Source organism: Microtus ochrogaster, unplaced genomic scaffold (assembly GCF_000317375.1).
Source record: "Microtus ochrogaster isolate Prairie Vole_2 unplaced genomic scaffold, MicOch1.0 UNK2, whole genome shotgun sequence".
Taxonomy (NCBI): domain Eukaryota; kingdom Metazoa; phylum Chordata; class Mammalia; order Rodentia; family Cricetidae; genus Microtus; species Microtus ochrogaster.
The window spans coordinates 15,305,563-15,332,428 of NW_004949100.1; the positions used below are offsets into that span (position 1 = coordinate 15,305,563).

Genomic DNA, 26,866 nt, shown 5'->3' on the forward strand with positions numbered 1-26,866 from the left:
CGTTTCTTTTTACTGCTTCATCTGCCATAAGTATCAAGAGCAAAGTTGACAATGGAGCGCGTGAAGATCGCCTTCAACTTAGAGCATATACAGACTGAGGGTTTTAATACCACATGAATTTGGACATACTGACTTTTTTTTTCCACCACACCCCCACTCCAGCCCCCTGCCCAGTGCTCCCTAGATTGGTATGCATGACAGTAGACCACGGCAAGGGTCCCCACTCATGCTACCAGAACCTTCTCTCAACAGAAACAAAAGCTGCTGAAAGTCAGGATCCCCCCCCACTTAATCCCAAACCCTATAGCCAGCAATCAGTTTTCATGCCTAGCTGAAAGAGAAGAAACTCACTTCCGATGACCACCTTTCCTTTAGTACATACCAGGAAGTTCAGCTATTGGGGGAAGGGACAGGAAGGCTTAGAAGGCCCAGAGCTCTCATGCTTAGTTGCCATGAAATCAGATCTGAGTTCATACCCTCCTGCCCCTAAGAGCCTCCTCTCTTCCCTGCTTTCCACCTTGCCTCCAGCCCCAGCAGGAATGCAGGAATTGGGAGATGTGTGCAGAGACAGATACACTAGAAATGAAGCACAAAACTAGGCACTGGGGATCCCCTAATAGACACCGACAGTAGCAGTTAAGAAGCCTCTGTTCAGTGTTTGGGGAGCGCACTCTAGGCACTATGATTGCCGGGTAAGCCCTCTACCACTGCGGTATCCTCAACCCTTTTCTTACTTTTCTTTTTTAACGTTAAGATTTTTGAAATGGCCTCATCAAGATTCCCAGACCACCCTTGAATTCACACTGTGGAGCAGGCAAGCCCTGCTCCTGTAATCCTTTTGCCTCAGTCTCTCAAACAGCTGATATTCTACGGATATTTCCATCAGGTCAGACTGAATTTTTTTTTTCTCTTCAGATAGAGTGACCAAACCTACAGCACAAATATGGAGAGTTTCAAGTCATGCTTTTCCTCCCTTCCCCACTTCCCCATCTGAAGGTCTCTGACCTCTGTCATTCTGTTCATCCTTTAAAAAAAAAAATCAAACAGTATCTGTATTATTCGGATTTCATGGATAAGTCCTTCTTACATACAAAGCCGAGACAATTTTTCCCATCAGTACATGCTCAGGAGTGCAAATGCCTTTCATTCACAACATCTTTGGAGCCCTGCCCCTTCCCCAGCTATGATACGGACTTTTGCCTGCTTTGTAAACGGACGTGCGCGTCTGGCCCGGCACAGGATGGGAATGATATGTCCTGACAGCCTTGTGGGAGAAGCAGGAAGTCACAGAGTTTACTCTACTTGGAATTCAGTCTCTGAATGCACTACTTTACTTTTACACTAATTAATGTTTCTGAAAGTCACAGTTTTGATTGTATCTCCATTATGTCCAATTAAATTCACTCTTGCAAAAATAAACTATGCAAATATTCTATTTAACTGGCCGTGCTTGTAAGAGACAGGGAGAAATTTTTACATTCTATAGGAATGTAAGGGAATGTGTTAAAATGATGATGACTAATTCTCTACCCAACAAGGCAAGTTTCAGTATCTTCATGAGGACACCCCTAAGGAATTACAGTCTCCCCCAGGCTTTACTGAGGCCTTCACTTTGTCAGTGTCTGGTACTTTCCCCTAATCCTTTACCGTGTGTACTGTCACGTTGGCTTTCATTCATAGATTTGATCTGATTCTTGCTTCCTTTGTTAATTCCAAAGGCACACGCTTGCTGCTAGATATAAAGCTCTAGTCCCGTATAAGGACTTGGCTGGGAAGTTAGTTCAACCTATGCACATGTGTCCTAAAGCCATTTCCATTCCCTTCCTGGAAACAAAATATAAGAACATAACACAGGGAGGGACAGGCTGTCACTAGGGTAAATGGGAGGAATGAAGGTCAGCGGTCACCTTCGTGTTGTTCATACAATAGGCATTTTTTTGGAAAAGATGACTTTTCCCAATTTAGCAATCGTAAGTATGACCATCTAAGCCCCTTCAAGCAAGCATCTGTTCTAGACTTCTAAAATTAAATATGAGGCCGGGCGATGGTGGCGCACGCCTTTAATCCCAGCACTCGGGAGGCAGAGGCAGGCGGATCTCTGTGAGTTCGAGACCAGCCTGGTCTACAGAGCTAGTTCCAGGACAGGCTCCAAAGCCACAGAGAAACCCTGTCTCGAAATAAATAAATAAATAAATAAATAAATAAATAAATAAATAAATAAAATTAAATATGAAAATGTAAAAAAATCTTCTAAAATTATTTACATATTTTACAACGTTTAAAGGGGTATTATTCATTAAATAGTACTTTTTAAGTTGTCATAATTAGTTTTTTACTCAAAAATTTTAGTTGCTCAGTCTTCAATTTTTTTTTTTGTTAATGAACATCATGGTGTGCTTTAGGAGACAATTTATTTGAAAAAAAATTAACTTCAGCTTCATTTAAATTGTTTACACATCCGCGGGAAAGTCTGTTAACCATGGTGAGGCATCTTGGAGACTGCCTTCTACAAGATAAACAGATTTCTACCCCATTAGCAGTAGAATCTGCATCTTCTTATAATGAGAGTTGTGTGTCAAGCAAAAGGGCATTTTTAAGCTGGAGATGCCCAGCTCTCCACCTTGGGGTGGTGCCAGATCACCTATGTGAGCTTGCTAAAACACTACCGGGCTGTTTGGATGCTAAGAGCAGCGCTTGCAACTTCCAATAGGTAAAATTCATTCCAGAGAATCTGAGTGTATGTATCTAACCCACGGGTCAGGTAGAGCAATTTCAGGGTGCTCCGGCGTTTTACCCTCTACCTGAGTAGGAAGTGGGAGTACTTTGGAGAACGTGTGAGTCTCGGGCTCCCTTCATCCTCCGTCCCAGGGATTCGGACAGAAATTAACATACAGTGACTCTAGGGCACCAAGTGCCACTGCGGTTGGGACCTTTGCTACACAGGGATCCGCGGGCCTGTTTGTGCCCACTCCGGGTCATCTCAGCATCTCTGAGTACGGAGAGGATTAGAGACAAAGAGAGAAATCAGGGGACGAAGGAGAATGGAGGCTCAGGGAAAGATCCGGGGACACGGATACAAGAGAACAAGGGACCGAGAAAAGTGGAAGGAGGGGACCGGGCGGATATCAGCTTCCTTGTTTTGCTGGGTCCCGGTCCGGGTGATGAGAACAGAAGGTGGAACCGGGCGGCCGGGCGGCGGGGACAGGTGCTGGATTGCCCCGGCTAGGTTCCCCTAGCTCCGGCCACAGATTTGCGGCGTTCTGCCGTACACCTCCCAGCACCGACTCCTTCGGCGCGCCGTAGCCCTCGCCATATATACCCTGCTAAAAATAGCTTGCGAGACGTCTTTCCAATCAGCGCAGGCCGAGTTCGAATTGCACCAATAGAGAGATCTGTAATGGAGAGGCTCGGTCACGCCAGGCGGGGCCGCTCTGTGTCCGCACCGGCGATTGGTACGAGCTGACATCATCGTCGCGCAGCCCCCGGGACAGGCGCGGCCGGATTGGGTATCACTGGGGGCGGAGCTCCAAGCTGGTCACGTGGGGGGAGGAGGAGTGGGGGGAGCCAAGCGGAGGAGGAGGGGGGAGGCTGGCAGCGGAGCTTTGAATAGGGAAGTTTTGCAGGGGTTACGCTTGCAGTCAGTCCGCTGTTTGCAAATATTGCGTGGGCTCGGCGCGCTGCGGGCTGCGGGAGGGTCCGGACCCGGCGTCCGATTGCAGCGCCATCCAGTTTGCATGAAACTTTCACCTGCGCTCCCGGGGACAGTTTCTGCTCCGACTGCTGATCGCTCTCCTCCCTGTTTTCCCGACAGCGGGGACTGTCTTTTCCAACCCGACATGGATGTGCTCCCAATGTGTAGCATCTTCCAGGAACTACAGATTGTGCACGAAACGGGCTACTTCTCGGCTCTGCCGTCCCTGGAGGAATATTGGCAACAGGTAAATACGGATTTTTTTTTTTTCACGTGCCCGGTGCCCCGAGGAGGGAGTCTCGCTGAGGCGCAGGCAAGATGGTGTGTGCTTGGAAGTGCATCTTTTTAATGATGATTAGCGTTTGCCTAATTAAAAAATAAAATAATGATCTTAAGATGTCCTTCTGCTGCCTGGAATGATGAAGGCACTCGAAAGCGAGCCTTCGGCAGCGAGGACTAGAGTTGTCATTTGTGTGGAGGCGAGCTCTTGTTCCCGGAACGGTTTTTTTTTATTTCTTTATTTTTTTTCTTTTTTGCTAATTCCAAGCTTCCGAGAAGCATCCACCTGAGGGGAGGGAACCCCAAATTCCACTGCCCGATCCAAACCGGAGCCGCTGGCACAAGTTTGGGGCTTGTACCAGCTCCAAACTCCACAGCTGGACTTTGTCATATGAACGAGCTTGCCTTTACTGCCAAAAGATTTGATTTAAGAATTTTGTTTTTGTTTTGATGTTTGAACGTTCAGGTTTTTTTAATCTAATATTTTGCTTGCGGAACACAGCAGCAGCTTTTTTTTTTAATCCTTTTTTTTTTTAAACTTAAGGCCATTTTCAGTTTCTTTTCCTTCTGGATAATTTCTTAGCATTCGGCAATGTCTGCCTTGTTTTTCTTACCTGCTTTTCTTGTTGACTGCGCGGCGGGTGTGCGTGTGGGGGGGGGAGCTGTTTGCACACAAGTGACTTGTCATATGACAATGAGTCCATTCCTAGTTGCTTCGGGTCTTACTTTGGGGAAGAAAAAAAATCTCGATTTCCGGCATTTTAATGGAACTAGAATTTGGGGCAACGGAAATATAAGGAACGTCTCCCCCCCCCCCCCATTCTAAGTCTTACAATTCCCTCAGTGGTGAGACTCTCGAACACTTTTACCATTGTCTTTAAAACGATGGCTCGGTGAATGTCTCTCTACCCTTCTCTACTGGCTTTTTTTTTCCTCTAAGTGAATTAGCAGATGAAATATATTCTGTGGTTTTCTCAACCTCCCGGGCTTTAAAACGCACGAAAAAGCGAAGTGTTGGCTGAAACCTCTTCGTGCCGGCTTAATTGTTCACAACCCTCTCCTGCCTTCCTCTTCCCCTCCCCATTTTTCCTCCTCAAAGAAGCTGCTCCCTGGGACGTGATTGAAATTGATCTTAGTAGTTTCCTTTAGGCATTTGGGATTTGGGCAACCAGCCAGACTTGGCTCCTGGTCCCCTTCAGAGCCTTTTAAACTCCCAGAGAGCTGCGATCAGGTCCCCACTGCTCATCAGTATAATGGAGATTTTAAATTAGCCCGTTGATTAAAGTTTAACAAGATCTTCATAAATGTGCTCGCCTTTTCTTTGGGAACATCAATAATATGTATGGCTGCCTCAATTCAGAATACTGTATGCACTGTAACAGACATCTAGTTTTTGGGGGAAGAGAAAACCAGCAACCTCCCCCCCCCCTTTTCCTTGGCTGCTCCTGCTTGCGGCGTGAAGCGTCTACACGAGGGATTAGGGTATGTGCATACTGTGATAGAAGGCACATTGTTTAGTAAGCATTAGCCCTTTTGCTGGTAGCCTGTGCTCAAGATGGTCTGTACCCTCATAACAATTTGTTGCAGTTTGGTGTCGAAATTTCTATCTGTAGAATGGACTAGTCAGTGGCACAGACAACCTTATATGGGCATGCAGGCAAACCTAGTGAAAAAATCAGGGCCGACATAATTTAATCCTAAAATGTTTCCTACCATTTTTCTTTTCCAGTGGCTAGAAAGTTTGAAATGGTGGGGAGAGGGGATGCTGATCTCTGCAGTTGTGTAGCTCCTTGAAAGGTTGGTTGCGGGGCTGGGGAAGGGGCACCCCTGTCCATGGCACACTGCATGTATATTTGAGCCGGGTCCTTATTTGGCAGCTGGTCAGAATTTCAAAAGGAAGTCTCCTTTGGCATTGCGTGAAAGAAATAGGAGTGATGACTCATACTGTTGTACTCTTGGCCAGGAGATAAAGTCCTTGTTCATTGTGGGACTCCCAGAAGGGCCAGGGAGTAATTTCCCCTTTCCATCCTCTACAATAGCACATGGCCATTCTGGGAGAATTCCTCCACTTGTGTTGTTGAGGTTTCTTGTTTCCCTCTGACCACTGTGAAGAAATCATTAAAGTTTGGTGGTATCCACAGCACTGTACTTGGGAACTAACATTAAAAAAATATAAATGTGTGTGTGTGTGTGTGTGTGTGTGTGTGTGTGTGTGTGTATCTCCTAGGTTTTAGCTACACAAGAAATGGGAGGTTTCTCTTCCAATCTATTGATGTCCCTGAATACAGACAGATATCTGCTGTCTGCTCTCTGACTACAGCCAGCTCTATGTTGTCATCTGTGTCCCCAAGAAGGTCTTCAGACCACACTGTGTGCCGTGCAATCTTTCTGCCCTGTTGTGAGAATACTTGTGGATGGCTGGGGCTCTCATTGATGCTCCTGGTTCTAGAGAATGTCAGCCGGTCTGGTTAAACCTGTTAGGTTGGTGGGAGGGGGTGTGATGTGTGTAAGGCTGAGTTTCTTTGTGTGGTTTACCGGGATCCTCATTAGAAATGTCAACACTTGTAACTATAACAACCAAACAGGCCTAGTGATCATCATCACTCCTTGTGGCCATTGGTCCAACACTGAAGAAACCAAGAGAGGTTTTACCTCTGCCTTTTCTTCGTGTTCCTAGAAGCAGCTTTCCTCTAGCGTTCATGAGGAAATAGATTCCCATTACAGAAGACTTTGTGACCCATAGTACATGGCACAGAAATAATTTATTTGTCCTTTGTTGCATGTTTTATTTCTTTTTTTTTTCTATGTGCTTTCAGTTCCACTTTCAGTAGTTGTAACAATCACGTGTCTTTTTGTGGTTCCTTTTGCACAGACCTGCCTGGAGTTGGAACGCTATCTTCAGAGTGAGCCCTGCTATGTGTCAGCCTCTGAGATAAAATTTGACAGCCAGGAAGATCTGTGGACCAAAATCATTCTAGCTCGGGAGAAGAAGGAGGACTCAGAACTGAAGATTTCTTCCAGTCCCCCAGAAGACTCTCTGATCAGCCCCAGCTTTAATTATAACTTAGAGACCAACAGCCTGAACTCTGACGTCAGCAGCGAGTCTTCAGACAGTTCTGAGGAACTTTCACCCACGACCAAATTTACCTCTGATCCCATCGGTGAAGTCTTAGTCAGTTCAGGAAACCTGAGCTCCTCCGTCATCTCCACACCTCCTTCTTCTCCAGAAGTGAACAGGGAATCTTCTCAACTATGGGGCTGTGGACCAGGAGACCTACCCTCACCAGGGAAGGTTCGCAGTGGGACGTCAGGGAAGTCTGGTGACAAGGGTAGTGGCGACGCCTCCCCGGATGGCAGGAGGAGGGTACATCGATGCCACTTTAACGGCTGCAGGAAAGTTTACACTAAAAGCTCCCACTTGAAAGCACATCAGCGCACTCACACAGGTCAGTCCCCTCATGGGGCCTGGGAGGTCAGCCGCTGGTGGGCGCCAGTGAATTCTACCAGCCCTGGGAGGGAGCCAGGGCTCCTCAGGATGTGGTCACAAACAAGGAAATCCTCACTTCCTAAATTCCTGTCACCAAGGAATTGGGTCTTTTTGGAGTTCAGAGTAGAATCTTAAAAGACTGGACATTTGAATCAGATGAATGGTTCATGCTTTCAGATTAAACAAGAGGCCAGATCACATTCTCCATCGCCACCCAAACCTTCACCCACTTGGTGCTCATTTCCCCATTGTACATGCATCGTGCTATGTTGGGTTGCTTCTCAGTCTTTGTCATGTAAGTCCAGGGTCAGGACAGAGGGTCCTGGGGCAGCGGAGAGATTGCTAGTGTTGACATTGATATTGTAAGGCCTGAGTCACAAGCTACTAGTCTTGGCCAGTGGACGTTTGTTGTGAATGTTCTGTCCCAGAGTCACTTTAATCAAGGACTTTTTTAACTAATACCTCCACTTAAATGGAAGTTCTGTTTGTTTGAAACTACCAGGATATAAATGATATACTGGGTATAAGTGAGAGAGGGGAAGGATAGAGGAAAGCTCCGCATTGTGGATTCTTACCGTATGGAGATGGTAGTCAAATTCTGGAGAGATGAAGTCAGGGTCCTGAAAAGGCCCATGCTTGGAGAGGACATGAGTGTTCGCAAAAAAAAAAAAAAAAAAAAAAACAGGTTTTGACTCAGGTTGACTTTAGCAATTTTTTTTTTTTTTTTTTTTTACTCATAGGTAACATTTATTCAATTCATACTTAGAATTTAGCTAGGGAGTGATGTCAGTTTGGTTGTTTGCCATTTAGAAACTGATCTGAAAGTCTCTGAAGGAGATTTCTCAGAAACTCGTGATTTCACTTTTGCAGAAATGTAGAAGGTCCCGGCATTCCACAGGGGAATGAGTAAGGAATCAGGAAGTGCTGGGGTGGGGGATGTCTCCATGGAGAAAGCAATAAATCTCAACCCTCAGCAAGGCTGTGGGTCCTGTGGACTGACACCTCACCCAGCAAGTATGTCAGCAGTCTGAGTAATTGTCATTGTTGTGAGTTAGCGTTGACTTTGGTAGCATGACTTTGTCAAACCTGAATTCCCTGGAACAATAACCTGAGTGAAGGAAACTTCAAGCTAGGTTAGGAAGGAACCTATGCTTGTGACCTTTAGCTTGCCAATGGTGCTATCCTTGTGTTAAAGCACATGGCGAGGTCTTTAGGCTACAGGGATCCAGTGGTTTATATTCTTGGGTCTTCTCCTTGCCTGCATCAAGTCAGTGAAATCACGATGCCCTTGTCATGTGCTCTCTTCCAGGAGAAAAGCCTTACAGATGCTCATGGGAAGGTTGTGAGTGGCGTTTTGCAAGAAGTGATGAATTAACCAGACACTTCCGGAAGCATACCGGTGCCAAGCCTTTTAAATGCTCTCACTGTGACAGGTAGGCCAGTGAGGGCTTCCTAGAGAAAACGTGTGGGATCATGGGAAACAACCGGGGCAGAGAAGGCATGTGGCATAGAGTTTGGAAAGAAGGCCTACAGTTTCTTGTTATTTGTTGGCCTTTCTTTTTACATCTGGGACTTTTTCAAAAAATCTCTGACACATTGACTGTCTCTCTTGGGAAGCAGTGTGCCAGGTCTGTAAAAGAAAAAAAAGTCTAGGGGAAGGTTTTCAAAATGGGCTCCAACCGTTTTCAAATTCAAAAGCTGAGAGATGACTTACTTCAGTTTAAGCTCTGCCATGGGACTTCTGGGACTTCTAGCTGTTTCTCGATGACCTCTTGAATTTGTATTCATCTCCCTTGGGGTTCCCCGTGCCTAAAAGTTTTGGCAAGGGCTCAGAGGAGTTGCTCAGGGAAGTGTGGTATCTGGTGGCTCACACAATCCAGGAGGCCCAACCTAACGTCTTCTTCGTTTCTGATTTACCCTTGTAGGTGTTTCTCCAGGTCTGACCACCTGGCCCTGCACATGAAGAGGCACCTCTGAGGGAGCAGAGGATGAATCCTGTAGGCTAAAAGAGGCTTCCAGGCTGAGAGGCGGCCATGGAAGGAGGGATGCCTGTTCCAGCCAAAGCATGCCATTTTGCTTCCTGCCCAGTTACCTCCAGGGGCCTCTCTTTGGAAGGTCTTTTGAGGGCTACAAAAGTCGTGTCAGAAGCGGCATAGCACCCACGCACGGTGCATGGTGTTTGGGTGACCCTGGACTCGCCTCGCCACTGGTTCCTAACCTTCTGAGAGGCTCCCGAGCCTTCTGCCGTGAGCATGCGCACTGAGAATGTTAATGGGTGGGAGGACTGTATGTTGAGGATCTATTACTGACTGTATGGTGAGGCAGACTTTTTTTTTCCCCCCTTGTGGTAGCAAATAACTGCAAGAGACAGAAAAAAAGCAGTTTGAATGTTTTGTGTGTGAGGAGTATACCAAGGAATGAGTTTACCACCAATCATTTCCTGAAGGGTGTCTGCACCTTAAAAAATAAATAAATAAATAAATAAAAACAAAAATTAAAAAAAATTAAAAATTAAAAAAAAAAAAGAAAAAAAAAGGAAAAACTTGGAGGGTGGGAGTGGGAACTCAGGACCCCATAGTGGTGAGTGTGAAGGGCAAGGGTAGCACCTTTGCCCTTGCCGTGTGAAAGGGCCTTCTGGTGTCTGGTGCAGCTCTGGAATGTGCAGTGTGTCAAGTAGCTTGTTGTACTGGCTACGCGGAGCTCATTTGTAACCCATTGTATAAGCTGTATTTACAAATAACAGTGGTCATTTCCCCTTAAAATACAAAAAAGTCGTGCATGGTCTGGGGGAGCTATATATGTTTCCATGTTTAAATTGGGTCTCCAATCTTGATTCCAACTAATAAGCAGCTATATCAGATTCAGTTTGTTTAAAAATAATGATTCCTTAAGCCATTTAGGCCTGGCAAGACACGACCCCCGGATCCTTCTGTTTTGTAACACTCCCTGTACAACCTGGTATTGTGCAGTGTAGGGTCGTATTTTCAATGACTCAGAGTTTGAATTTCCTTTTTGGAGAATCTTAAGGTGCCCTTTGAAGAAATTGGACATGTGTCAAATGTCTAAATGCCTGGGCCTGGAAATTACTGGTCTAATGTCACATTAGGCTAAGAACATACACTTTTTTTCTCAGTCGGGTGGATCAAACCACTAAGCTTAGAAACCGTTTTTCTCATGCAGCTATGTCTCTCTTATTTATGCCTTGAGGACTAATTCTGGTTTTCTAGCTGTTAATGCACTGTTGACCTTCATAATGGTGCCTTATGCAACTGGCCCTTTTGTGGGGTCAAATACAGGGGAATGGGTGATGCATGCTTAATTAAGGCTCTTTTTTCACCTGGCATTGTACTGTATCCATGTATAATACGGAAAACAGAAAAAAAAACAAAAAACAAAACAAAACGAAAAACAACAACAACAAAAAAACCACCTCTTTAAGATCCTCCACAATGACAAATAGGTGAAAACTCCTTGGACATGTCAACATGTGTTCCTTTCCAACAACTTGACTGTCAGTGTTAACACGGGAAAAAAAAATAGACGTGATAATTGAAAACTAATTCTGCTACCATGAGACTCTTTTAGAGACCTTGCACAATTGTACAGATCACACACACCGGCTGTATTTATTATGTAACACTTTCACACATATTAAAGATACAGAAGTATAAAAAAAATGTCAATATTTTGCTCAAAAGGCACAAGTTTTGAGTACCTGTCTAGCTCTCTGTTGGTAATACTGAAAGTGTACTGCTTTTTTTCTTTTTTTGAAGAAAAAGTGGATGAAATTTCTTGTGTATGTATATTTGTGTGTACAGTATGTGTATGTATGTGTGTGTATATATATATTATATATAGATAATATATAAATATTTTTTTAAGAAGAAACTAGAATGTTTAGCTAGAAAATTCTACAGCCTGTGAAGAAGTATTTCAAAATGGCCATAAAGGAGGTTAAAAAAAAATTTGAAAAACTATAACCTAACTTTTATAGAGGCTTTATGTTTAATTTAATGATTTGCTGAAGACATTTTCGGCGTTGAGTCTATTCCACCCTGTTGATTTTGCTAGTCATTATCGGCAAGCCTGGAATAGGGTACCTTTGGCCCTTCGGAAGGGACATAAACAAAGTGCTGGCCAGCCAGCTGGACTCAGACACACAAAGGTTTGGATTTTACTTTCAGCCTTACTAGAAGATCTCACCTAAGAGCAAGCTGATCACAGGGATTGTTTTTTAGAATACTTTTTATGCAGATGAAACTATTTTTTCCAGCATGTAGATTCTCCCAGCTTTTTCAAGGAGTACTTTCCCGGAATTGGCATATTGCAGCGTAGACAGCTGATATTTCTGATATTTCATCCAGCTGCTGGCTTTTTGGGTGTGGATCTTATATATATATCTCATATATATATATATATATATATGAGAATGAGTCTGACTGGGCTGGTATTTTGTTTGATCTTCCTGGAAATGAGCAACGATTAAAGCTCACGTTAACTGTTTTTTGTTTTGTTTTGTTTTTTTGTATCTGGCCTGATGAATACATTTCTCTACAGAACTGATTTCATTTTGCTTAAGGGAAAAATGCACTTTTGTTTGGCAATTCAAAATCCAAGCACTTGATATGCTGGGTTTTGGAAAACTCCTTTTTTGGCCCTGCTGTGTGCTTATCCATAACAATTCCATTAAGTAAGAAGGTAAACAGAAGAGAAAGAAAACTTGTGCTGGCTCGTCTCACTTATGAAACATCATGGATGTTGTTTGACTGGGTGGGGCTGGGTGCCGTGTATGTCAATGCCTGTAATTTTCATAATAAGCAAGTACATTCTGTTCAGGTGATAACTGAGCCTCAATCAAGCAGAACTTTTGCTTGAAATTAAAAAAAATTTCTATTAGTGAAATTTCTTTATTTCTTTTTTTTTTGAAGCACCCTGTTATCTAAAAAAATCTTTGTAAGATTTTTGTAAAATTTTGTTTTACAAGATTTTATTTGAAATTGTTTTTTGCGAGATTGTTATATTTCTGTATGAATGTATTTTTTATTCGAATAACATAAAAAGAATTCTTATCAGCATCTGGAGCCTGGTTGTTTTTCTGGGGTGCAGTGGGGGGAAGGGGGCTGTTAACAAATTCCTGTTGTGTTACTCAGCCTGGCTTCCTCCCCGGGAAATCACCATTGTGCAATTCTCAGGGCCCTTTGCCTAGCTCAGTCCCTGCCTTTCTTGTCTTCCCACTTAGCACAGCTGTCCCTGGAGCGAGAGGGAAGCTTTTGACATTGCTCCCCCCACCCCTCAAATGTACTGAATGTGTTCCAAACCCTGGCAAAAACAGCCCCAGGCTTTTGGGGGCACAATAGGAAGAAACTTGTTGCATTTTTTTTCCCTTCCTGTCACTCAACCCAAGGAGAATATTACAGTGCAGAGGCCTCTGCGCCGTGACTAACTGCTGGCTCGTTTTCACTTCGGAAATCCAGCAAATTTTGTTCACTTAGCTGGAAGAACTAGGCTTGTCTTTTTGGATGGAGCTGGCCTTACACCTGCGAGACTCCTGCCTGGAAAGGATAGGAGAGGTCAGATGACAAAGGGAAGTCAGGCCAGAAAGCCCCCCATAGACACAACTGAAACCACTTTTTTTCTGCTCCCAGAGTTCCCTGGTTAGTTCCCTGAAGTAAGGCAGAAAGTCAAGATTGCCTTCTCATGTGATTTTATGACCTATGAAAAAGGCCTGTAAAACACATTAGGTATAGGGTGATTTAAGATAAAAACAGACAACTTACTGTTTCAGACAAATGCCTTCAGTAGCTTGGGATGTTGGCCCCAGCTTCATTGTGCGGATCAGTGTGAGATGCATCTTGGAACTATTTTCAGATTCTGTAAGCCAATCAGTAGTCACAGTACCGTGAGTTTCTGTGCGGCCAGCTTCAATGCCTTGTCCTCAATTCCACAGAAAGCGTGGTCTCCATTTTAGGTGTGGTATAGTCATTTACGTCACAGTAGGGCTTCACTGTGCTAAATGTGTAATGTTCATGGGAATTGCCTTTCATTTTATAATGGGGTTGAGATTTAAATGTGTACCCAGTTTAGGAGTTGTTTGGGAGTTGTTTTTTTTTTTTTTCTGCAATTGCAAAAATATCGGCAAGTTAGACGGGATTTGCGGTGGGGCGGGGCATAAAGAGCTGGGGACATTTTTTTTTGCCAGAATTCATGGGTGTGTGGCATTCTGAAGCACATATCAGGGTGACTAACAGTCGGATCACTTTGACTGTACAGTCTAAATAAAGGCTCAATAATGCCTTCCCTCTCAGCTCCTATTAAAACTGGACCACGTCGTCATACAAAGTCTGTGCTGAACAGCTAAGTTATGTTCAAATAAGGCTGTTAGAACCGCTGAGCAGGGAACCAGCCACAGACTTAGGATATTTATGGAAGTATAAAGCATTATTTTCAGTCTGCTTAACCAATTTTTTGAAACCTAGCTGAAAGGAAGGGAGCACTTTTGCTCTCCTGAGCTGTGCACATTGGAGACAATTTGCTCAGCGACAATGGGCCTCCCTTTGCTCCTTGCTAAAATAGTTCAGTTTAGGTCACATGAATCTAGCCATTCTGTGGTCTCTGAGTGTAGGGTGGACTTCAAATTACATGTTCACCATCCTCAGAGTTCTTGGCTCAGACCTAGGAAAGTTTCCCTTCTGCTACAGGAGAAAGTATTGTCGAAGAAAATTGCTTTGAAAATGGAAAACAGAATGTTCTCAAACTGCCCATTGCTCCTTTAATTAAAGTTAAGTTGTTCAGGCATTTGATGCTCGACAACATATAATTTTATTTAATTAAAAAAAGACTTCTTTGAGAAGCGCTATTGTAGCCATAAAGGAACCCCACATCACCCCAGTTCCCATTATCCCCCAATTCCTTATCTAATAGGACCTCTGTACAGAGGACAGCAGAAGTGACTAAAGTCTCTTACTTATATATTATATTGCCATAAAGAATAAAGCTTCCATATACAACTCCTTTCTTATGGGTTATGTCATCAAGAGTTATTTCATAATATTTGTTTATTATTACTTATTTACTTGTGTGTTCATATGAATATATGCTTTCTATCTTATGGTGTCAATGCAAATTTACACATCGTGTGTGAGGTGTGTGTGTGTGTGTGTGTGTGTGTGTGTGTGTGTGTGTGGTTTAGAGAGGGTATCCAATTTCCTCCTCCATTATAGCCCCCCTATGCCTTGGAGGCAGGGACTTTTCTGACTAGGTTGGAAGGCCAGACTTGGGGTTGGAGATAGTTCCATGGATGCTGAGATCTGAATTTTTGTCTTCATGACTGTGGAACTGGTGCTCTTAATGCCTGAGCCCTCCACTTAGCCCCTAAGTTATTTTATTTTTTAACAACTCCCTTTGCGAGCTGAATTATTATCATTTCAAAATTTGATGATGACAAAGATGATGGCATTTCCCACCTTCTTATGCCTTAGTCAGGAATCAGGATTTATAATTATACACCCATTGCCCATGCATGTATATACCTGTATATATGTAGTACTCCATACAGTAGGTAGTGATATGCCCATTTCACTGTTGAGGAAAACTGAGACTTCAAGATAGTATGTCACTTGACTATCTAAGGTGCTGTGTTCCAGAAACACCAATCTCACTGTTCTGGTCCAGCTGCCTTGGATGCCAAAGACCATAATTTGAGCATCAGTCCACCCTGTTCCCTGTCTTGCCCAACCTCTCCTGAGAGACTTCTCTTCAGGTTACAAGATTCACCTAAAAGTGGTTCACCTAAAAGTGCTGGTACATTTATGAAATAGAGACGAGCGTCTTCACAATTGAGAGTCACTAAAGCTTTAAATCTTGCAACCTTAAATAAACAGAAGTCACCGTTTCAAATTGCTTTCGAGATATGAGACAGATGGCACGTATTTATTTTTAATGCTGAAGAATAGAGAGAGCACCATCAGGGATGTGACATCCTATACTCATTGGCAGGAATCACCTAATGCACACAGTGAAGGTACAGAGAGAAGAAAATAAGGCTCGCGCATCATGCAAACGAGGCGATCCAGCAAAGTGTATTTAAAACTAGATTTATTTTATGACAGGGGCTTTCCATTTCACTCTAACTAATTCTAATGAGGATTCTCCAAATGTCTGTGAATGAAAACAGACAAAAAGGAGGACAAATTTGGGTCCCTTGTGTTTTTTCAGTAGTCTTTTTGAGCTGAACAGTCATCAAGGAATCTTCAATGAAAGACAGATTGAATCATAATCCATCATGTCAATAGGAGACCCTTGCAAAGTCCAGCTCAAACCCTATACGCCTTATATAGTCCATGCAAGGAGCAAACTGTCACATAAACTTTGGAATTGTTCCTAAAACTAAGACCTCCCGAGTAAAATGTGCCGCACACAATTAACCTCAAAAGAAGTCTCTGAAATCCACAAATGATCAATGGAAACACATTATACTACCAAAGATTGCTTCTCCAAAATGTACCCTTTGTCATGACAAAGCACGTTTGTAACAGTCATGTGTCAACTAAGCTGAGCTCTGTTCCGTGGATTTCTTAAGTTTCACATTACCACACTTCTTGGTGGTGTGCAAGACTTGGTTCCAGTTGGGTAGGTTAGTTAATGGCACGTACTGGCATTACCACTTAAGGCCCTCAAACCAGGCACCTTACCCAAATGTCATTTTTTTTTTGTTTGTGTTGGCGAGGAGAGAAAACAGGATGGTTGTGACAACGATGACACGCAGTGTGGCAAATCTCTTGTAGCCAGGAGTTTGAAAAATTCAGATCTGCTCTCCCTCCCTTTAAATGAATGTATAGAACCATCCACAGTAGGATAGCTTATGTATTGATGAGGCCAAAGGCTCTCTCATGAGTTTGTGTAACTTTCCATTTCACAAATCTAATGCCTCATAGGAAGATTGCTTTTGGGCAAAATCCTTCCTTGAAAAAAATACGTTTTTATTAATTCTTTGAGAATTTCATACAAGGTATTTTGATCGTAAACCCCTTCCTCCAACTCCTTTCAGATTCTCCCACTCAATTTTATTTTCTCTCTCTCTCTCTCTCTCTCTCTCTCTCTCTCTCTCTCTCTGTCTCTTTCTCTCTCTCATATAACTAGTTTATTTATTGGAAATTAAAGAGAATAATTTATGGAAAATATTATTGATCCCTAATGTTCCATATTTAAATATTTATTTGTCACCATATGTAGACATAACTCAGAGAGTAGGTTGCAGGAGAAAAAAGTCCTATTTTCTCAAGTACTCCTGACAATATGACAATACCCCTTAAACATTAGGAGAGATAAACAAACAGTTGAATGTAGAATTACTGTACTATGCTTTGACACCTGAACTTGGTCTCAGAAGTTATGGCTCATCTTCTGGGCTTCTCTAACGTATAGGAACTTCCTGCTCTAGCTAGGTTCAAGTGTGGTAGAAGTAAGGAACCATGGAACTTTCTTTACCTTCCAAAGAGATTCACAGTGTTTTAAAAAGGAGACCTGTTCATAGCTTCTGATAGTAATGATAATCATGAACCAGACACTGAGCTTCCAGCACATAGGTAATGAGGGATACTGCTTTAAAGACGTGTGTTTTCATTGTCAAGGTGGGCAGAACCCAATAGTCAGACTGTACAAGGAAGTGTAAAAGGCGGCACCTAAGCACCTCACAGTCCCTTCTTTAGTTGAGAATTACCTTGGAGACTTGGAACAGTAACACAACCAGGGAGCCACTGTTCATGAAGGGAATTGTAGATATATCTGCCAAGAATGGGCACTTGTCTCATGACTGTCATAATCACTGTTCCTGGACTGAATCTATAAGAAAACACTTCACTCACTTCTAGACCTGTGTTGTTTTTAACCCCTTTCCAGCCGGTTTTTCTCATCTCTAAAACAGATACAGCGCAAGGCCATTCATACACTTCGGGTCTTAGAGATAAGGTAGATAGAGAGCTATGTCCAGAATATGATGAAGAGTTGACAATTGAACATCATTACTGCTATAGTATAGGAGATAACTATTTCCTAGGAAGGAGAACAATTTTCATTCTTCCCACTAAATTTCATTATACATGAATATCCTCCTCCCCCCACCCCCAAGTATCGACAATAGACGTCATTTACTCAAAGTTACTTTTGACAAGCGCAATTTCCTTCTACATTCGTGGACAAGCATAGACTGTTATGTTATTTCTTTTTTTTTTTTAATATTTATTTATTTATTATGTATACAATATTCTTTCTGCGTGTATGCCTGAAGGCCAGAAGAGGTCACCAGACCTCATTACAGATGGTTATGAGCCACCATGTGGTTGCTGGGAATTGAACTCAGGACCTTTGGTAGAGCACACAATGCTCTTAACCGCTGAGCCATCTCTCCAGCCCCCTGTTATGTTCTTTCTTAATGGCCTCCAAAGTAGTTCCTTTTGAAAAGTCTGACCGCACTGCTGAAATCTTTCAGGAAGGAAGTGCTACAAGTCTCTGAGTAAAACACTTTCGGGTCGAAAGCCAGGAACATAAGGTTCAATTGCAGAAGGGAATTGGCCAATAGACCTCAGAAGGAGCTAAATTCACTATTGTTTTGACAAAGGACAAAGGGCCCAGAAGTCCCCATTGTTCCTACCATTTTCATAAGCACCTGCGAGCCGGGAAGAAGGGAACAGTTTTGACTCAGGTGACTCAAGCAGATGCTGTGTCAAGGTCAACCAGAATTATTGCATTATTTATTACATTCTTTCCAGTGAAATGAATAATCAGTGCCAGCTTCTCATACACTGCCTTGTATGCTGTGTGGGAGATGCCAATTTCATTTGGCATGGATTCTGTCCAATTATAACTGGCATGCTTGCACTTCTATACACTTGCTTCATTTCCTTTATTTCACTCTGTATTAATTGACTGGTTTTGTTTCCTTGCTTGTTGGTTGTTTTTACTGACCATCTTCCTATGAGTATCACTCTCATGGTTGTCCAGCCAGAGTCCATGCCTTCGTTACCCTTGGTTCACAGAAAATATCATAATTTTTTGTATATGTGTATCATTCCTCACATATTTGTAGACCATTTTTGTAGTCTCATGGGCGGCTCTCTGCTTCCAGGAATACGGGATCAGGCTGTCCATGTGAAAACCAGTGGACTGTTGGCCACCTAATGGTCACTCTCATCTCATGAATAGTGAGTCAGAAGCAAGACACCATCAGCATTTTGCAGGAACAAACAAGACAGTGAACTCATCTAGTCAATGTGTGCAGAGACAGACGGAGACCAGTCCATCTTTTTCTACTATATTACTACACTATTTTAAAGTCTTTTGTTAATTTTTCAAATTAGTTAATACAGAAGGGGCAATGTACCAAAACAAAACGGACGACAGAGCTATGGCTTTGTTCTATTGTCTTCTGATCGGGCTCTGCCCTTACTTGTCACTACCTACAAGTGAGTTTCATGCAAGCCAGCAATGGATAATCATAAAACTAATACTCTTATTCAGCAAATAATGATCATCTATTAAATTTTCATTTAAACTAAGTATGTATATGCATACACACCATGCTGGGAGTCTTTTTTCCATACATGTCTAACAGAGCATACGTGCTTAACCTGTGGGTTTCAACATGTGAGGGGAAAGTCATGTATGTGAGGGTTGTACAAGATTTGGCAATAATAAAAGTTTTCTGGACACACCATAATAAAAAACTCAAAGCCAAATGTATAATGAATGGGTGGTGTTTCTGTAGCCTTCATCTAGGTTACAGCCTGTGAGTTCACTTAAGTCTTGGTGCTGAGCTCACAGTTCTTGTGCTTCGTGTTTTGAGTGTCATTATACTTCAGCTACATAACTCCGCTGAACTCTGCTTAGAATATCTTAGTTCATAGTCAAGACTGGGTATATTATGAATGACAGAAATTTCCCTGCATGCACCACCAGACTTTCTACAATCATAGAATTACAATGGTTTAATTACAAAGAGCATAGACTTTAATAATTTCCTATGGTCATTCCTTAGCATGTAGAAGTAATTATATATATATATATATATATATATATATATATATATATATATATATATATATATTTGTAATATATATAATATCATTGGAGTCTATTGTGCTGAAATGTCATGTTTTGAAAATTTCTATTTGAATCACTGACCTGAGTTTTATGAAAATCTTCCATCTAATTTTGGTTTGGGATTAGGATTGAATTTCCAAAAATTGCTTAAATGGCTCTAAATGTATGTCTCTTGTTTTGTGAGACACACTTGTGCAATGCAACATTCCCGCACTGATGATTATAAAATCAAAATATTGATCAATATTAGAAAACATCAAAAATATCAAAGATTTAGCAAAGATTTAACTCTTTATGTTAAAATAGGCATAATTAGTGTACCATTTTGATTTCATCTTTAATAAATGATAAAATCACAAGGATCTAAAGAATTGTTTCTAAATGAATTACCTCATTATTTATTATCAATAAATATTTGATTTGTATATTAACTTTATAAGCCTATATATCTAGGGTGGCATAGACATTTCTCAGAAGAAAAAAAATGGAGTATTGAGTGGGAAAAGCCCAAGAAACTGCATGACAGAAGCAGAGGGTGAAGGCGACTGTGATGTTTTCTCTTCTCCTTCAGCTTCTTTTATGTCCTGGCCTCTCTTGCCAAGCTTTCAGACCCTCTCTCTGTGTGTCTGCCCTTTGCCTCTTATTTGCATCCTATTTGTTACTTAGCATGAGATAACCTGGTTTCCTTTATCATTGGCAATGAATGGGCACAAAGCTCACCCTGTCCTACCTGAGGGAAGGTAGTGTGTGTAGCAGGAGCCCACATGTCACAGTATTCATGAGACTCAGTGCTCAGTAAATATCCTCTGCTTTGGATGATGATGATGATGATGATGATGATGATGCAAGTGCATCACCCACGGCTTCCTCAGCATTATGCCCACAGTCTCTTCTGACTTACATGATTGGGCTGGCTAACATCACTGTAGCTATTTATTCTGGGCCCACACTATACTCTACAGCTCAGGAGTTATGCCTGCAAGAATAAGGGACAGAGAATGTTCCCACTCCTGGACATGAAGTTCTTCTCAACAAATAGTGCAGAACCATAAAAGGCACAGACAGACTTATTTTCATTCCTGCTATGCGAAGTTGAATCATGAGGATGTTCTGGCACATCTGTGCAGAGATGCGATATTTTTCCAGAAATGTACACAAAAATGCTTGGATCTGTTCAGCGATTCCTTCCCTGAGCTTGATCCAAAGCATTAGTCCTCCTTCTGGTAGATGTTTTACCTAGAGGGTCTCTGCATTTGTCATTTGTCTTCATGCTGTGACAGAGCAATTTAAGGAAAGAAGAGGTCATTTGTTTCCCAGTTCATGGCGGGAGGGACTGGTGGCTGCAGGAGTCTGAGTTGTGGCAGCAGGAGTTTGAGTTGGCTGGTCATGTTGTATGTACGGTTAGAAAACAGAGAGGGAGGAACAATGGGGCTCAACTCACTTTCTCCTTTTTATTCATCCAGAACCCCAGGCCATGAAGACATGTCCCTTACATTTAAAGTGGGAACTCCATCCTAAGCCAACACAATATAGACAGGGCTTCAAAGCACGCCTAGAGGCTTGCCTTTCCAGTGATTGCTGATTCTCTCAAGTTGGTAATCAGTGTTCAGTCACCGCAGGCTCCAGTAGATCAACTCCTCCTTGGGGGATCTTATATTCCCCCCCCCTTTCAGCTTTAATAGGAAGGTTATGGGGAAAAAAAGCAGCTACAGATCAGAGGGAAATGATCCGGTAGGTCCACAGAACTGTCGCTTTGGCTCTGAGTAATACAGTGTTAATAAGAACTATTTCCATCCGGCAATGTCATCTACATGAGCTCTCTCTGTTTTGGCTGTGTATTAATTAAAAAGACGTATCCTCCAGACCAAGAACTCATTCAGGGATGTGGGAAGAGCACTATGCTTACGGAAGGAGCTACTCGGGGAAACAAAAGCAAAACCTTATGAAAGCAAGTTCTATGCTTGTCATTAAAATTTAAATCACCAAGTGTTTTGATGACCTCTCTTCTGCACCTAAAGCGAACCCTTGTTAATTCTAGATATGTTCTTCCACACATGAGGAATAAATCAACTTCTTCCAGATGACTAGTCAAATGTCGTCACTGCTATTTTTAAAAAGGCGCAGCCTTTTCCCACTTTTCATCTGCTAGTCACGTGATGCCGATCTTACTACATGAAAACAGAAAAGTTGCCTTTCTTCCTCCCTTCCTTCTTTCATTTTATTTTAAGCCAGGGTCACCTGGATGTTTAGCCTGTCATTCCTTATCATATATTCTTTTAAGTCAAAACATTGCAAAGTACCTGGAGCCTTTTTCCATGATACAGTGAGTTGTTTGAGCCGGAAAAACAGAACTCTATTTCCTTCATAGACATGCTTGTCCTGGGGCATATTTGAAAGCTTGCATCTGCTTCTGTGGATGGAATCCACTCAGGGGTTTGTTGTGTGGATTAAGGGGAGAAACCGCTGTACAGGTACCTGCTACATATCCTGAGTTCCTGACACCCGAGAACATGTCCACCCTCTGTCTACACTTGAGCAGCTAATAAGAGTAGTGTTCCTTCAATAAGGACCTTCACATATGCCCCATTCCTTTTGGGGACCTTAATCTCCTCCATCAACTTTTGTGACTGATCGCAGGGAAATATCTACTTCAGGAGATCTCAGCTCATATGCTAGAGACTGGGGAACTGAGCTGTATATAATATTGTAATTGTGTAGACTTTAGTAGATTATTATTATAATAATTCTACTTTTTGTGAACAAGAAATATTTTTTCAAAAAAGTCTTCTAGATTTGGTACATGAATCCAGAAGAGTTATGTTGGTCAAGCTACAAGCAGTATCTAGGGATGTACTGTCATTATCAGTATGACTAGAACCCCAAAGAGTAAACTCTTCTTAGACTGGAAATACTTTCTGTCCTTGGGCCTGCCTCCTCATCCCAGCTAGCTGCCCTGAAAAATGATGGACAGATTGGTGTGCCTGCAATCCACTTTGAAAATATTCGTTTGCTTTCAGTCTCCTAGGATACAGAGTATCCTTTGTTGTGCATATATATCATAGAAATGATCTTCATTCTCCCAGATGATCAGTCACAGTCTTTAGGACCTGCCGCCTCCTTAGGTTCTTTCCTTATAGGGGAGGTCAGTATCTCTGGAAGAGGAGGACTCAGCCATGATAATTACGTCATTAAGCACTAGCATGTTTTAGTGCTGGTCGCTCTGTTTTGAAGGCTTGCTCGACCTTGGAGAACAACGCAGGTTAATTGCATATGTTACTTTTCTGTTGCGATAAAACACCCTGAGCAAAAGCGACATAAAAAAAAGAGTTTATTTGGGGGCTTATGTGTCCGCAGGGATAAGAGGCCATCATGGAAGGGAAGCATGGCTTTGTGCAGCAAGCTTTGTAGCCAAAGCAAGAAGGTGAGAGCTCACATCCTCAACTGCAATCAGGAAGCAGAGATAGTGAACTGCAGTAAGGGTGCGCCTTTAAACTCAAAGCTACAATGATGTACTCACCCTAGCAAGATACACCTTCGAAATGTCCCAAGCAACAAGTGGTCAATAGGGCACCAAGTATTCAAATTCCTGAGTTAGGAGGGCCATTTCTAATTTAAAGGATCCTCATAGTTAATATTCTGAGTTGCCATTCTGAAAGGTAGAGTTCTCTGGGGTTGAGGGGTGAAACAAACTTAAGATGGTAGTTGACCTTCAGGTCCTATAACAAAGGAAAAGGCACCAAGATGCCATCATTTTCTTCCTTTGCTGAAATGCTGAAAGTAACAACCACAAAATAAATACAGAAATGGTCTGAGCGCAGATCACATCTGCACTTGCAGACGAACAGGACAGATGTCTTGGTAAAATTTCCCCATTTGCCTCTCATCTTTAATTTCTGTGTCCTTTCCAGCTTGTCCTTTCTGCCACAGCAGCAGTTGCCCGTTCCTTACTGTTCTTATGACTACAGGGACATTTACAGCAACAAAGTCTCACAGGCAAGCCTTGGGGGAGCATAAGATAGATGTGTCTTAGAAGCAAACACTTCTGTATTCTATGCCATTTCCAAAAGCTTCTAGCCAGAGAAGCATACATTTTTTTGAAAATGTATTTTCTGTGAGTGTGTGTGTGTGTGTGTGTGTGTGTGTGTGTATGTGAGGGTGTGTGAATGTAGGAACGTGTTTGCCACAGCTTGTGTGAAACTCAGAATGCAACTTTTATGAACCATGTCTTGCTTCTACCTTCTTAAGCCAGAGTCCCTTGCTTCTGCATTTGTGCTGTATTTTCCAGGCTATTTGACACTCCCAGACCCAAGTTTCTAGGAGACTCTCCTGTTTCTACATACCAGCTCATTTTAGGAGTGTTGGGATTAAAGATGCCCTCTACCATATCTCATTTTTAATATGGTTTAGGATCAAAATGGTGTCACCAGGCTTGCAAGGCTAATGGTTTTACCTACTGAACCATCTTCCCTGTTCCTCCTAGCCCCTCTTGTTTTTTGAGACAAAGTCTCCATATAAAACAGGCTGGACTTGAACTCCAATTCCCTGATTCAACCTCCTAAATGCTGGGATTGTAGGGATTACTATCATCTCTATTATTTCCCATGGACCTAACTTCTAACTCCAAATGTTAATCTTATGTAATAAGACTAATGCTAATGTCAGAGCTCCGACAGGAATGTAGGCCTTCTGGCTGCTGGTCCTGCTTGATTCTTATGGGATCCTTTCTCTCACAGCTTCTGTGACCTTGGAAGTCTTATATGGGAAGTGAGTAATCAGCATCAATAATGCAAACTCTCACCTTACCTGCCAACATCTGCAAACATCACAATTCTTCTTTGATTTTCCACACTTTCATTTCCGCTTATCCCCAGGAACTCAGGGACCTTACCTTGTGTTTTGTGTAATCCCGCAGACCAGCCAGCTCCCATCGCCACTACACTACTAATGAAGTCCGGATGTCAGTGCTGTCTGTGAACAAGAATCATTTGCTCTGCTAATACACTTTTACCTTTAGCATGGAACACTAATGATCCTCAATAAAGGAATACAGATGCAAGTGTTACAGATTATAGCTGGATGGTAAGATCAAAGAGGGATAAACTATCACTATGAAATACATACTGTGGTTTGCCATGCATCTTCAGGTGCCGGAATATACTTGAAAAGAATAAGGGAAGATATTGTTACTTCTTAAGTTGCTTTTTCTATTTTGGAGTGAGTATGAGCACTCATATACACTAAAGATAGAATTCAGAACTTCACACATACTAAGTAAATGCTAGACCACTACCCTTTATGTTTAGATTTCGGGAATTCGCTGCAGAGCCACTTCTGAACAAAGCTTTCTGTTGCCGAGATAACTTCCAAGCCATTGGTGGCTACCTGAAACCTTGACGAGGAGCCTGACCAGGATCACACTGCTGTGATATCACTGAGAATAGTCGTTATGACTTTTCCTGGAGCCAATCTATAGCATGTGATCTATTGGAAATGATGCTATGCACCTCACATCTGAAAAGCCCCTAGTCTATCTCTGTGTAGACTTCTATTTTTCTTAGACTACTTATCCAAACCCACATTACCCAAGATGACCTACCATGCTACTGAACTCCATTGTGGTCTGCTGATTACACACTTGCATTTATTTCAGACACTGAGCAAACTAGATTGAGGATGTAGGTCAATTGGCAGAATGCTTACCTAAAATGAAGGAAGCCCTTGGTTGAATGCCCAGGACTGCATACAACGGGGCATAGTGGTCCATACCTGTCACTCCAACACTCAGTAGGTAGAGATAAGAAGATCAGAAATTAAGGATCATCCTCAATTGTAGCACAAAGTTTCTGTCCAGCCTGGTCCCACAACCATTCAGTCTCAAAGAAACACTCAGAGACTCGTATTAATTATAAACTGTTTGGCTTATTACTAACTAGCTCTTACAACTCAGATTCACCTGTGACTCTTATCTGTGTTTAGCCATGTGGCTCGGTATGTTTTCTCAGTAAGGCATTCTCATTCTTGCTGCCTCTGCTTCTAGAATGACGCCTGTGTCTCTGCCTTTCCTGCTTCCAGAATTCTCCTAGTCTGGTGGCTCTTCCCATACTTCCTGCCTCATTACTTGCCAATCAGGATTTTAGTAAATGAATAGGAGTGACAAATCTTTACAGTGCACAAAAGCATTATCCCACAGCACTCAGTTACAAAGGAAGTTCAAGGTCAGACTGGACAACACCAGACTCTGCCTCAAAGCTGCAATGGCAACCAAAGGAGACAACCTGGACCAGAAGCTGAGTGAAGCAAATAAATTGGTTTCTTGTCTAACTAAAGTAAGGAAAACACAAGTGGGGACCCTGCCTTTTGTTTCTGCTCAACAAATGTAAAGGGCTATTGCTAATGTCCATACATTTGTGTAAAACTAGCTAGTATTTATTGACCTAGGTCATCCAGTTTCGAGCATAGATTACTAATATTAAATATATGAGATACCAGCAAGGTTTGCATAATTGACAGTAATAAGTCACTTGCAACATTTCAGCAATAAAACAAAAGAAACCAAATATAAATGATGTAAGATGATCACATGAAAATTATTTTTCCTTTTCAGCAAGCTGTGAGAAAAGCCCAAAAGGTCAAGGCTTTTGGTACTTTTATTACAATGACCACATACTCTGCCAATTTTGTGAAATCATATTTTGCCTTGCCTTCACCTGGGAAAATAAAAGTTATTGATTACACTTGAGACCGGATTCTCTCGTGCTCAAATATTCCAATTCTCTTGAATTGTATGTCAGACTATAATTCTATAACTCAGATCTCTCCATAACTGCTAATGTCCATGACCTCGCTGGAGTGCAGAATACCTGGGGTCTCAATGTGTCTTCCAAGGATAAGTGTTCCTAGACATGCTTCCCAAGCCACAGAGTCCAGTCTGTGGAGGATGACTGAGGAGGAATGTGGTGATTCACCTCATCTCACACCCTACAGTGGTTTGTGAGTCAGAAGAAGGGTACCTGGGTGTGACCATTTAGTGATCATCTCTACTTTCAATGTTCATTATCCCTGTTCTGGGAAAAGCAGTGAAGCTCTAGCAAGGGCAGCCTAATGGGATTCCCTAGGATTTAACCTCCTCAGTATGCATACAAGGAGACACCACACCCTTCACCTTCCTGCAAAACAACCCTGCTAACAATGGTGATAGAAATGCAAGGAGTATCCTTCTAAATATATATTGTTGGGTAATGTCTTATCTCCTAGGAGGCAGTATGTGTGAACCGAGTGATGTGGGGATGTAGACCTGTGTTCTAATGGATGTG

At 42.3% G+C, this 26,866-nt stretch overlaps 1 protein-coding gene across 1 annotated transcript; it reads left to right on the forward strand.

The window, feature by feature from the left end:
- The first annotated feature begins 3,591 nt into the window (after nt 1-3,591).
- On the forward strand, nt 3,592-11,241 carry Klf6 (Kruppel like factor 6). Its single transcript, XM_005365394.3, has 4 exons — nt 3,592-3,938; nt 6,843-7,416; nt 8,767-8,890; nt 9,383-11,241. The coding sequence occupies exons 1-4, from the start codon at nt 3,735-3,737 to the stop codon at nt 9,432-9,434; spliced, it is 954 nt and encodes a 317-aa protein (XP_005365451.1). The 5' UTR covers nt 3,592-3,734; the 3' UTR covers nt 9,435-11,241.
- Nucleotides 11,242-26,866: the final 15,625 nt, after the last annotated feature.

What these genes read in the sequence shown, in the direction of transcription:
- Klf6 (XM_005365394.3), top strand. Translation starts at nt 3,735, where the DNA reads ATGAAACTTTCACCTGCGCTCCCGGGGACAGTTTCTGCTCCGACTGCT. An exon ending in TGGAGGAATATTGGCAACAG is followed by an intron (nt 3,939 to 6,842) that starts GTAAATACGGAT and finishes CCTTTTGCACAG; the next exon opens with ACCTGCCTGGAGTTGGAACG. An exon ending in ACATCAGCGCACTCACACAG is followed by an intron (nt 7,417 to 8,766) that starts GTCAGTCCCCTC and finishes GCTCTCTTCCAG; the next exon opens with GAGAAAAGCCTTACAGATGC.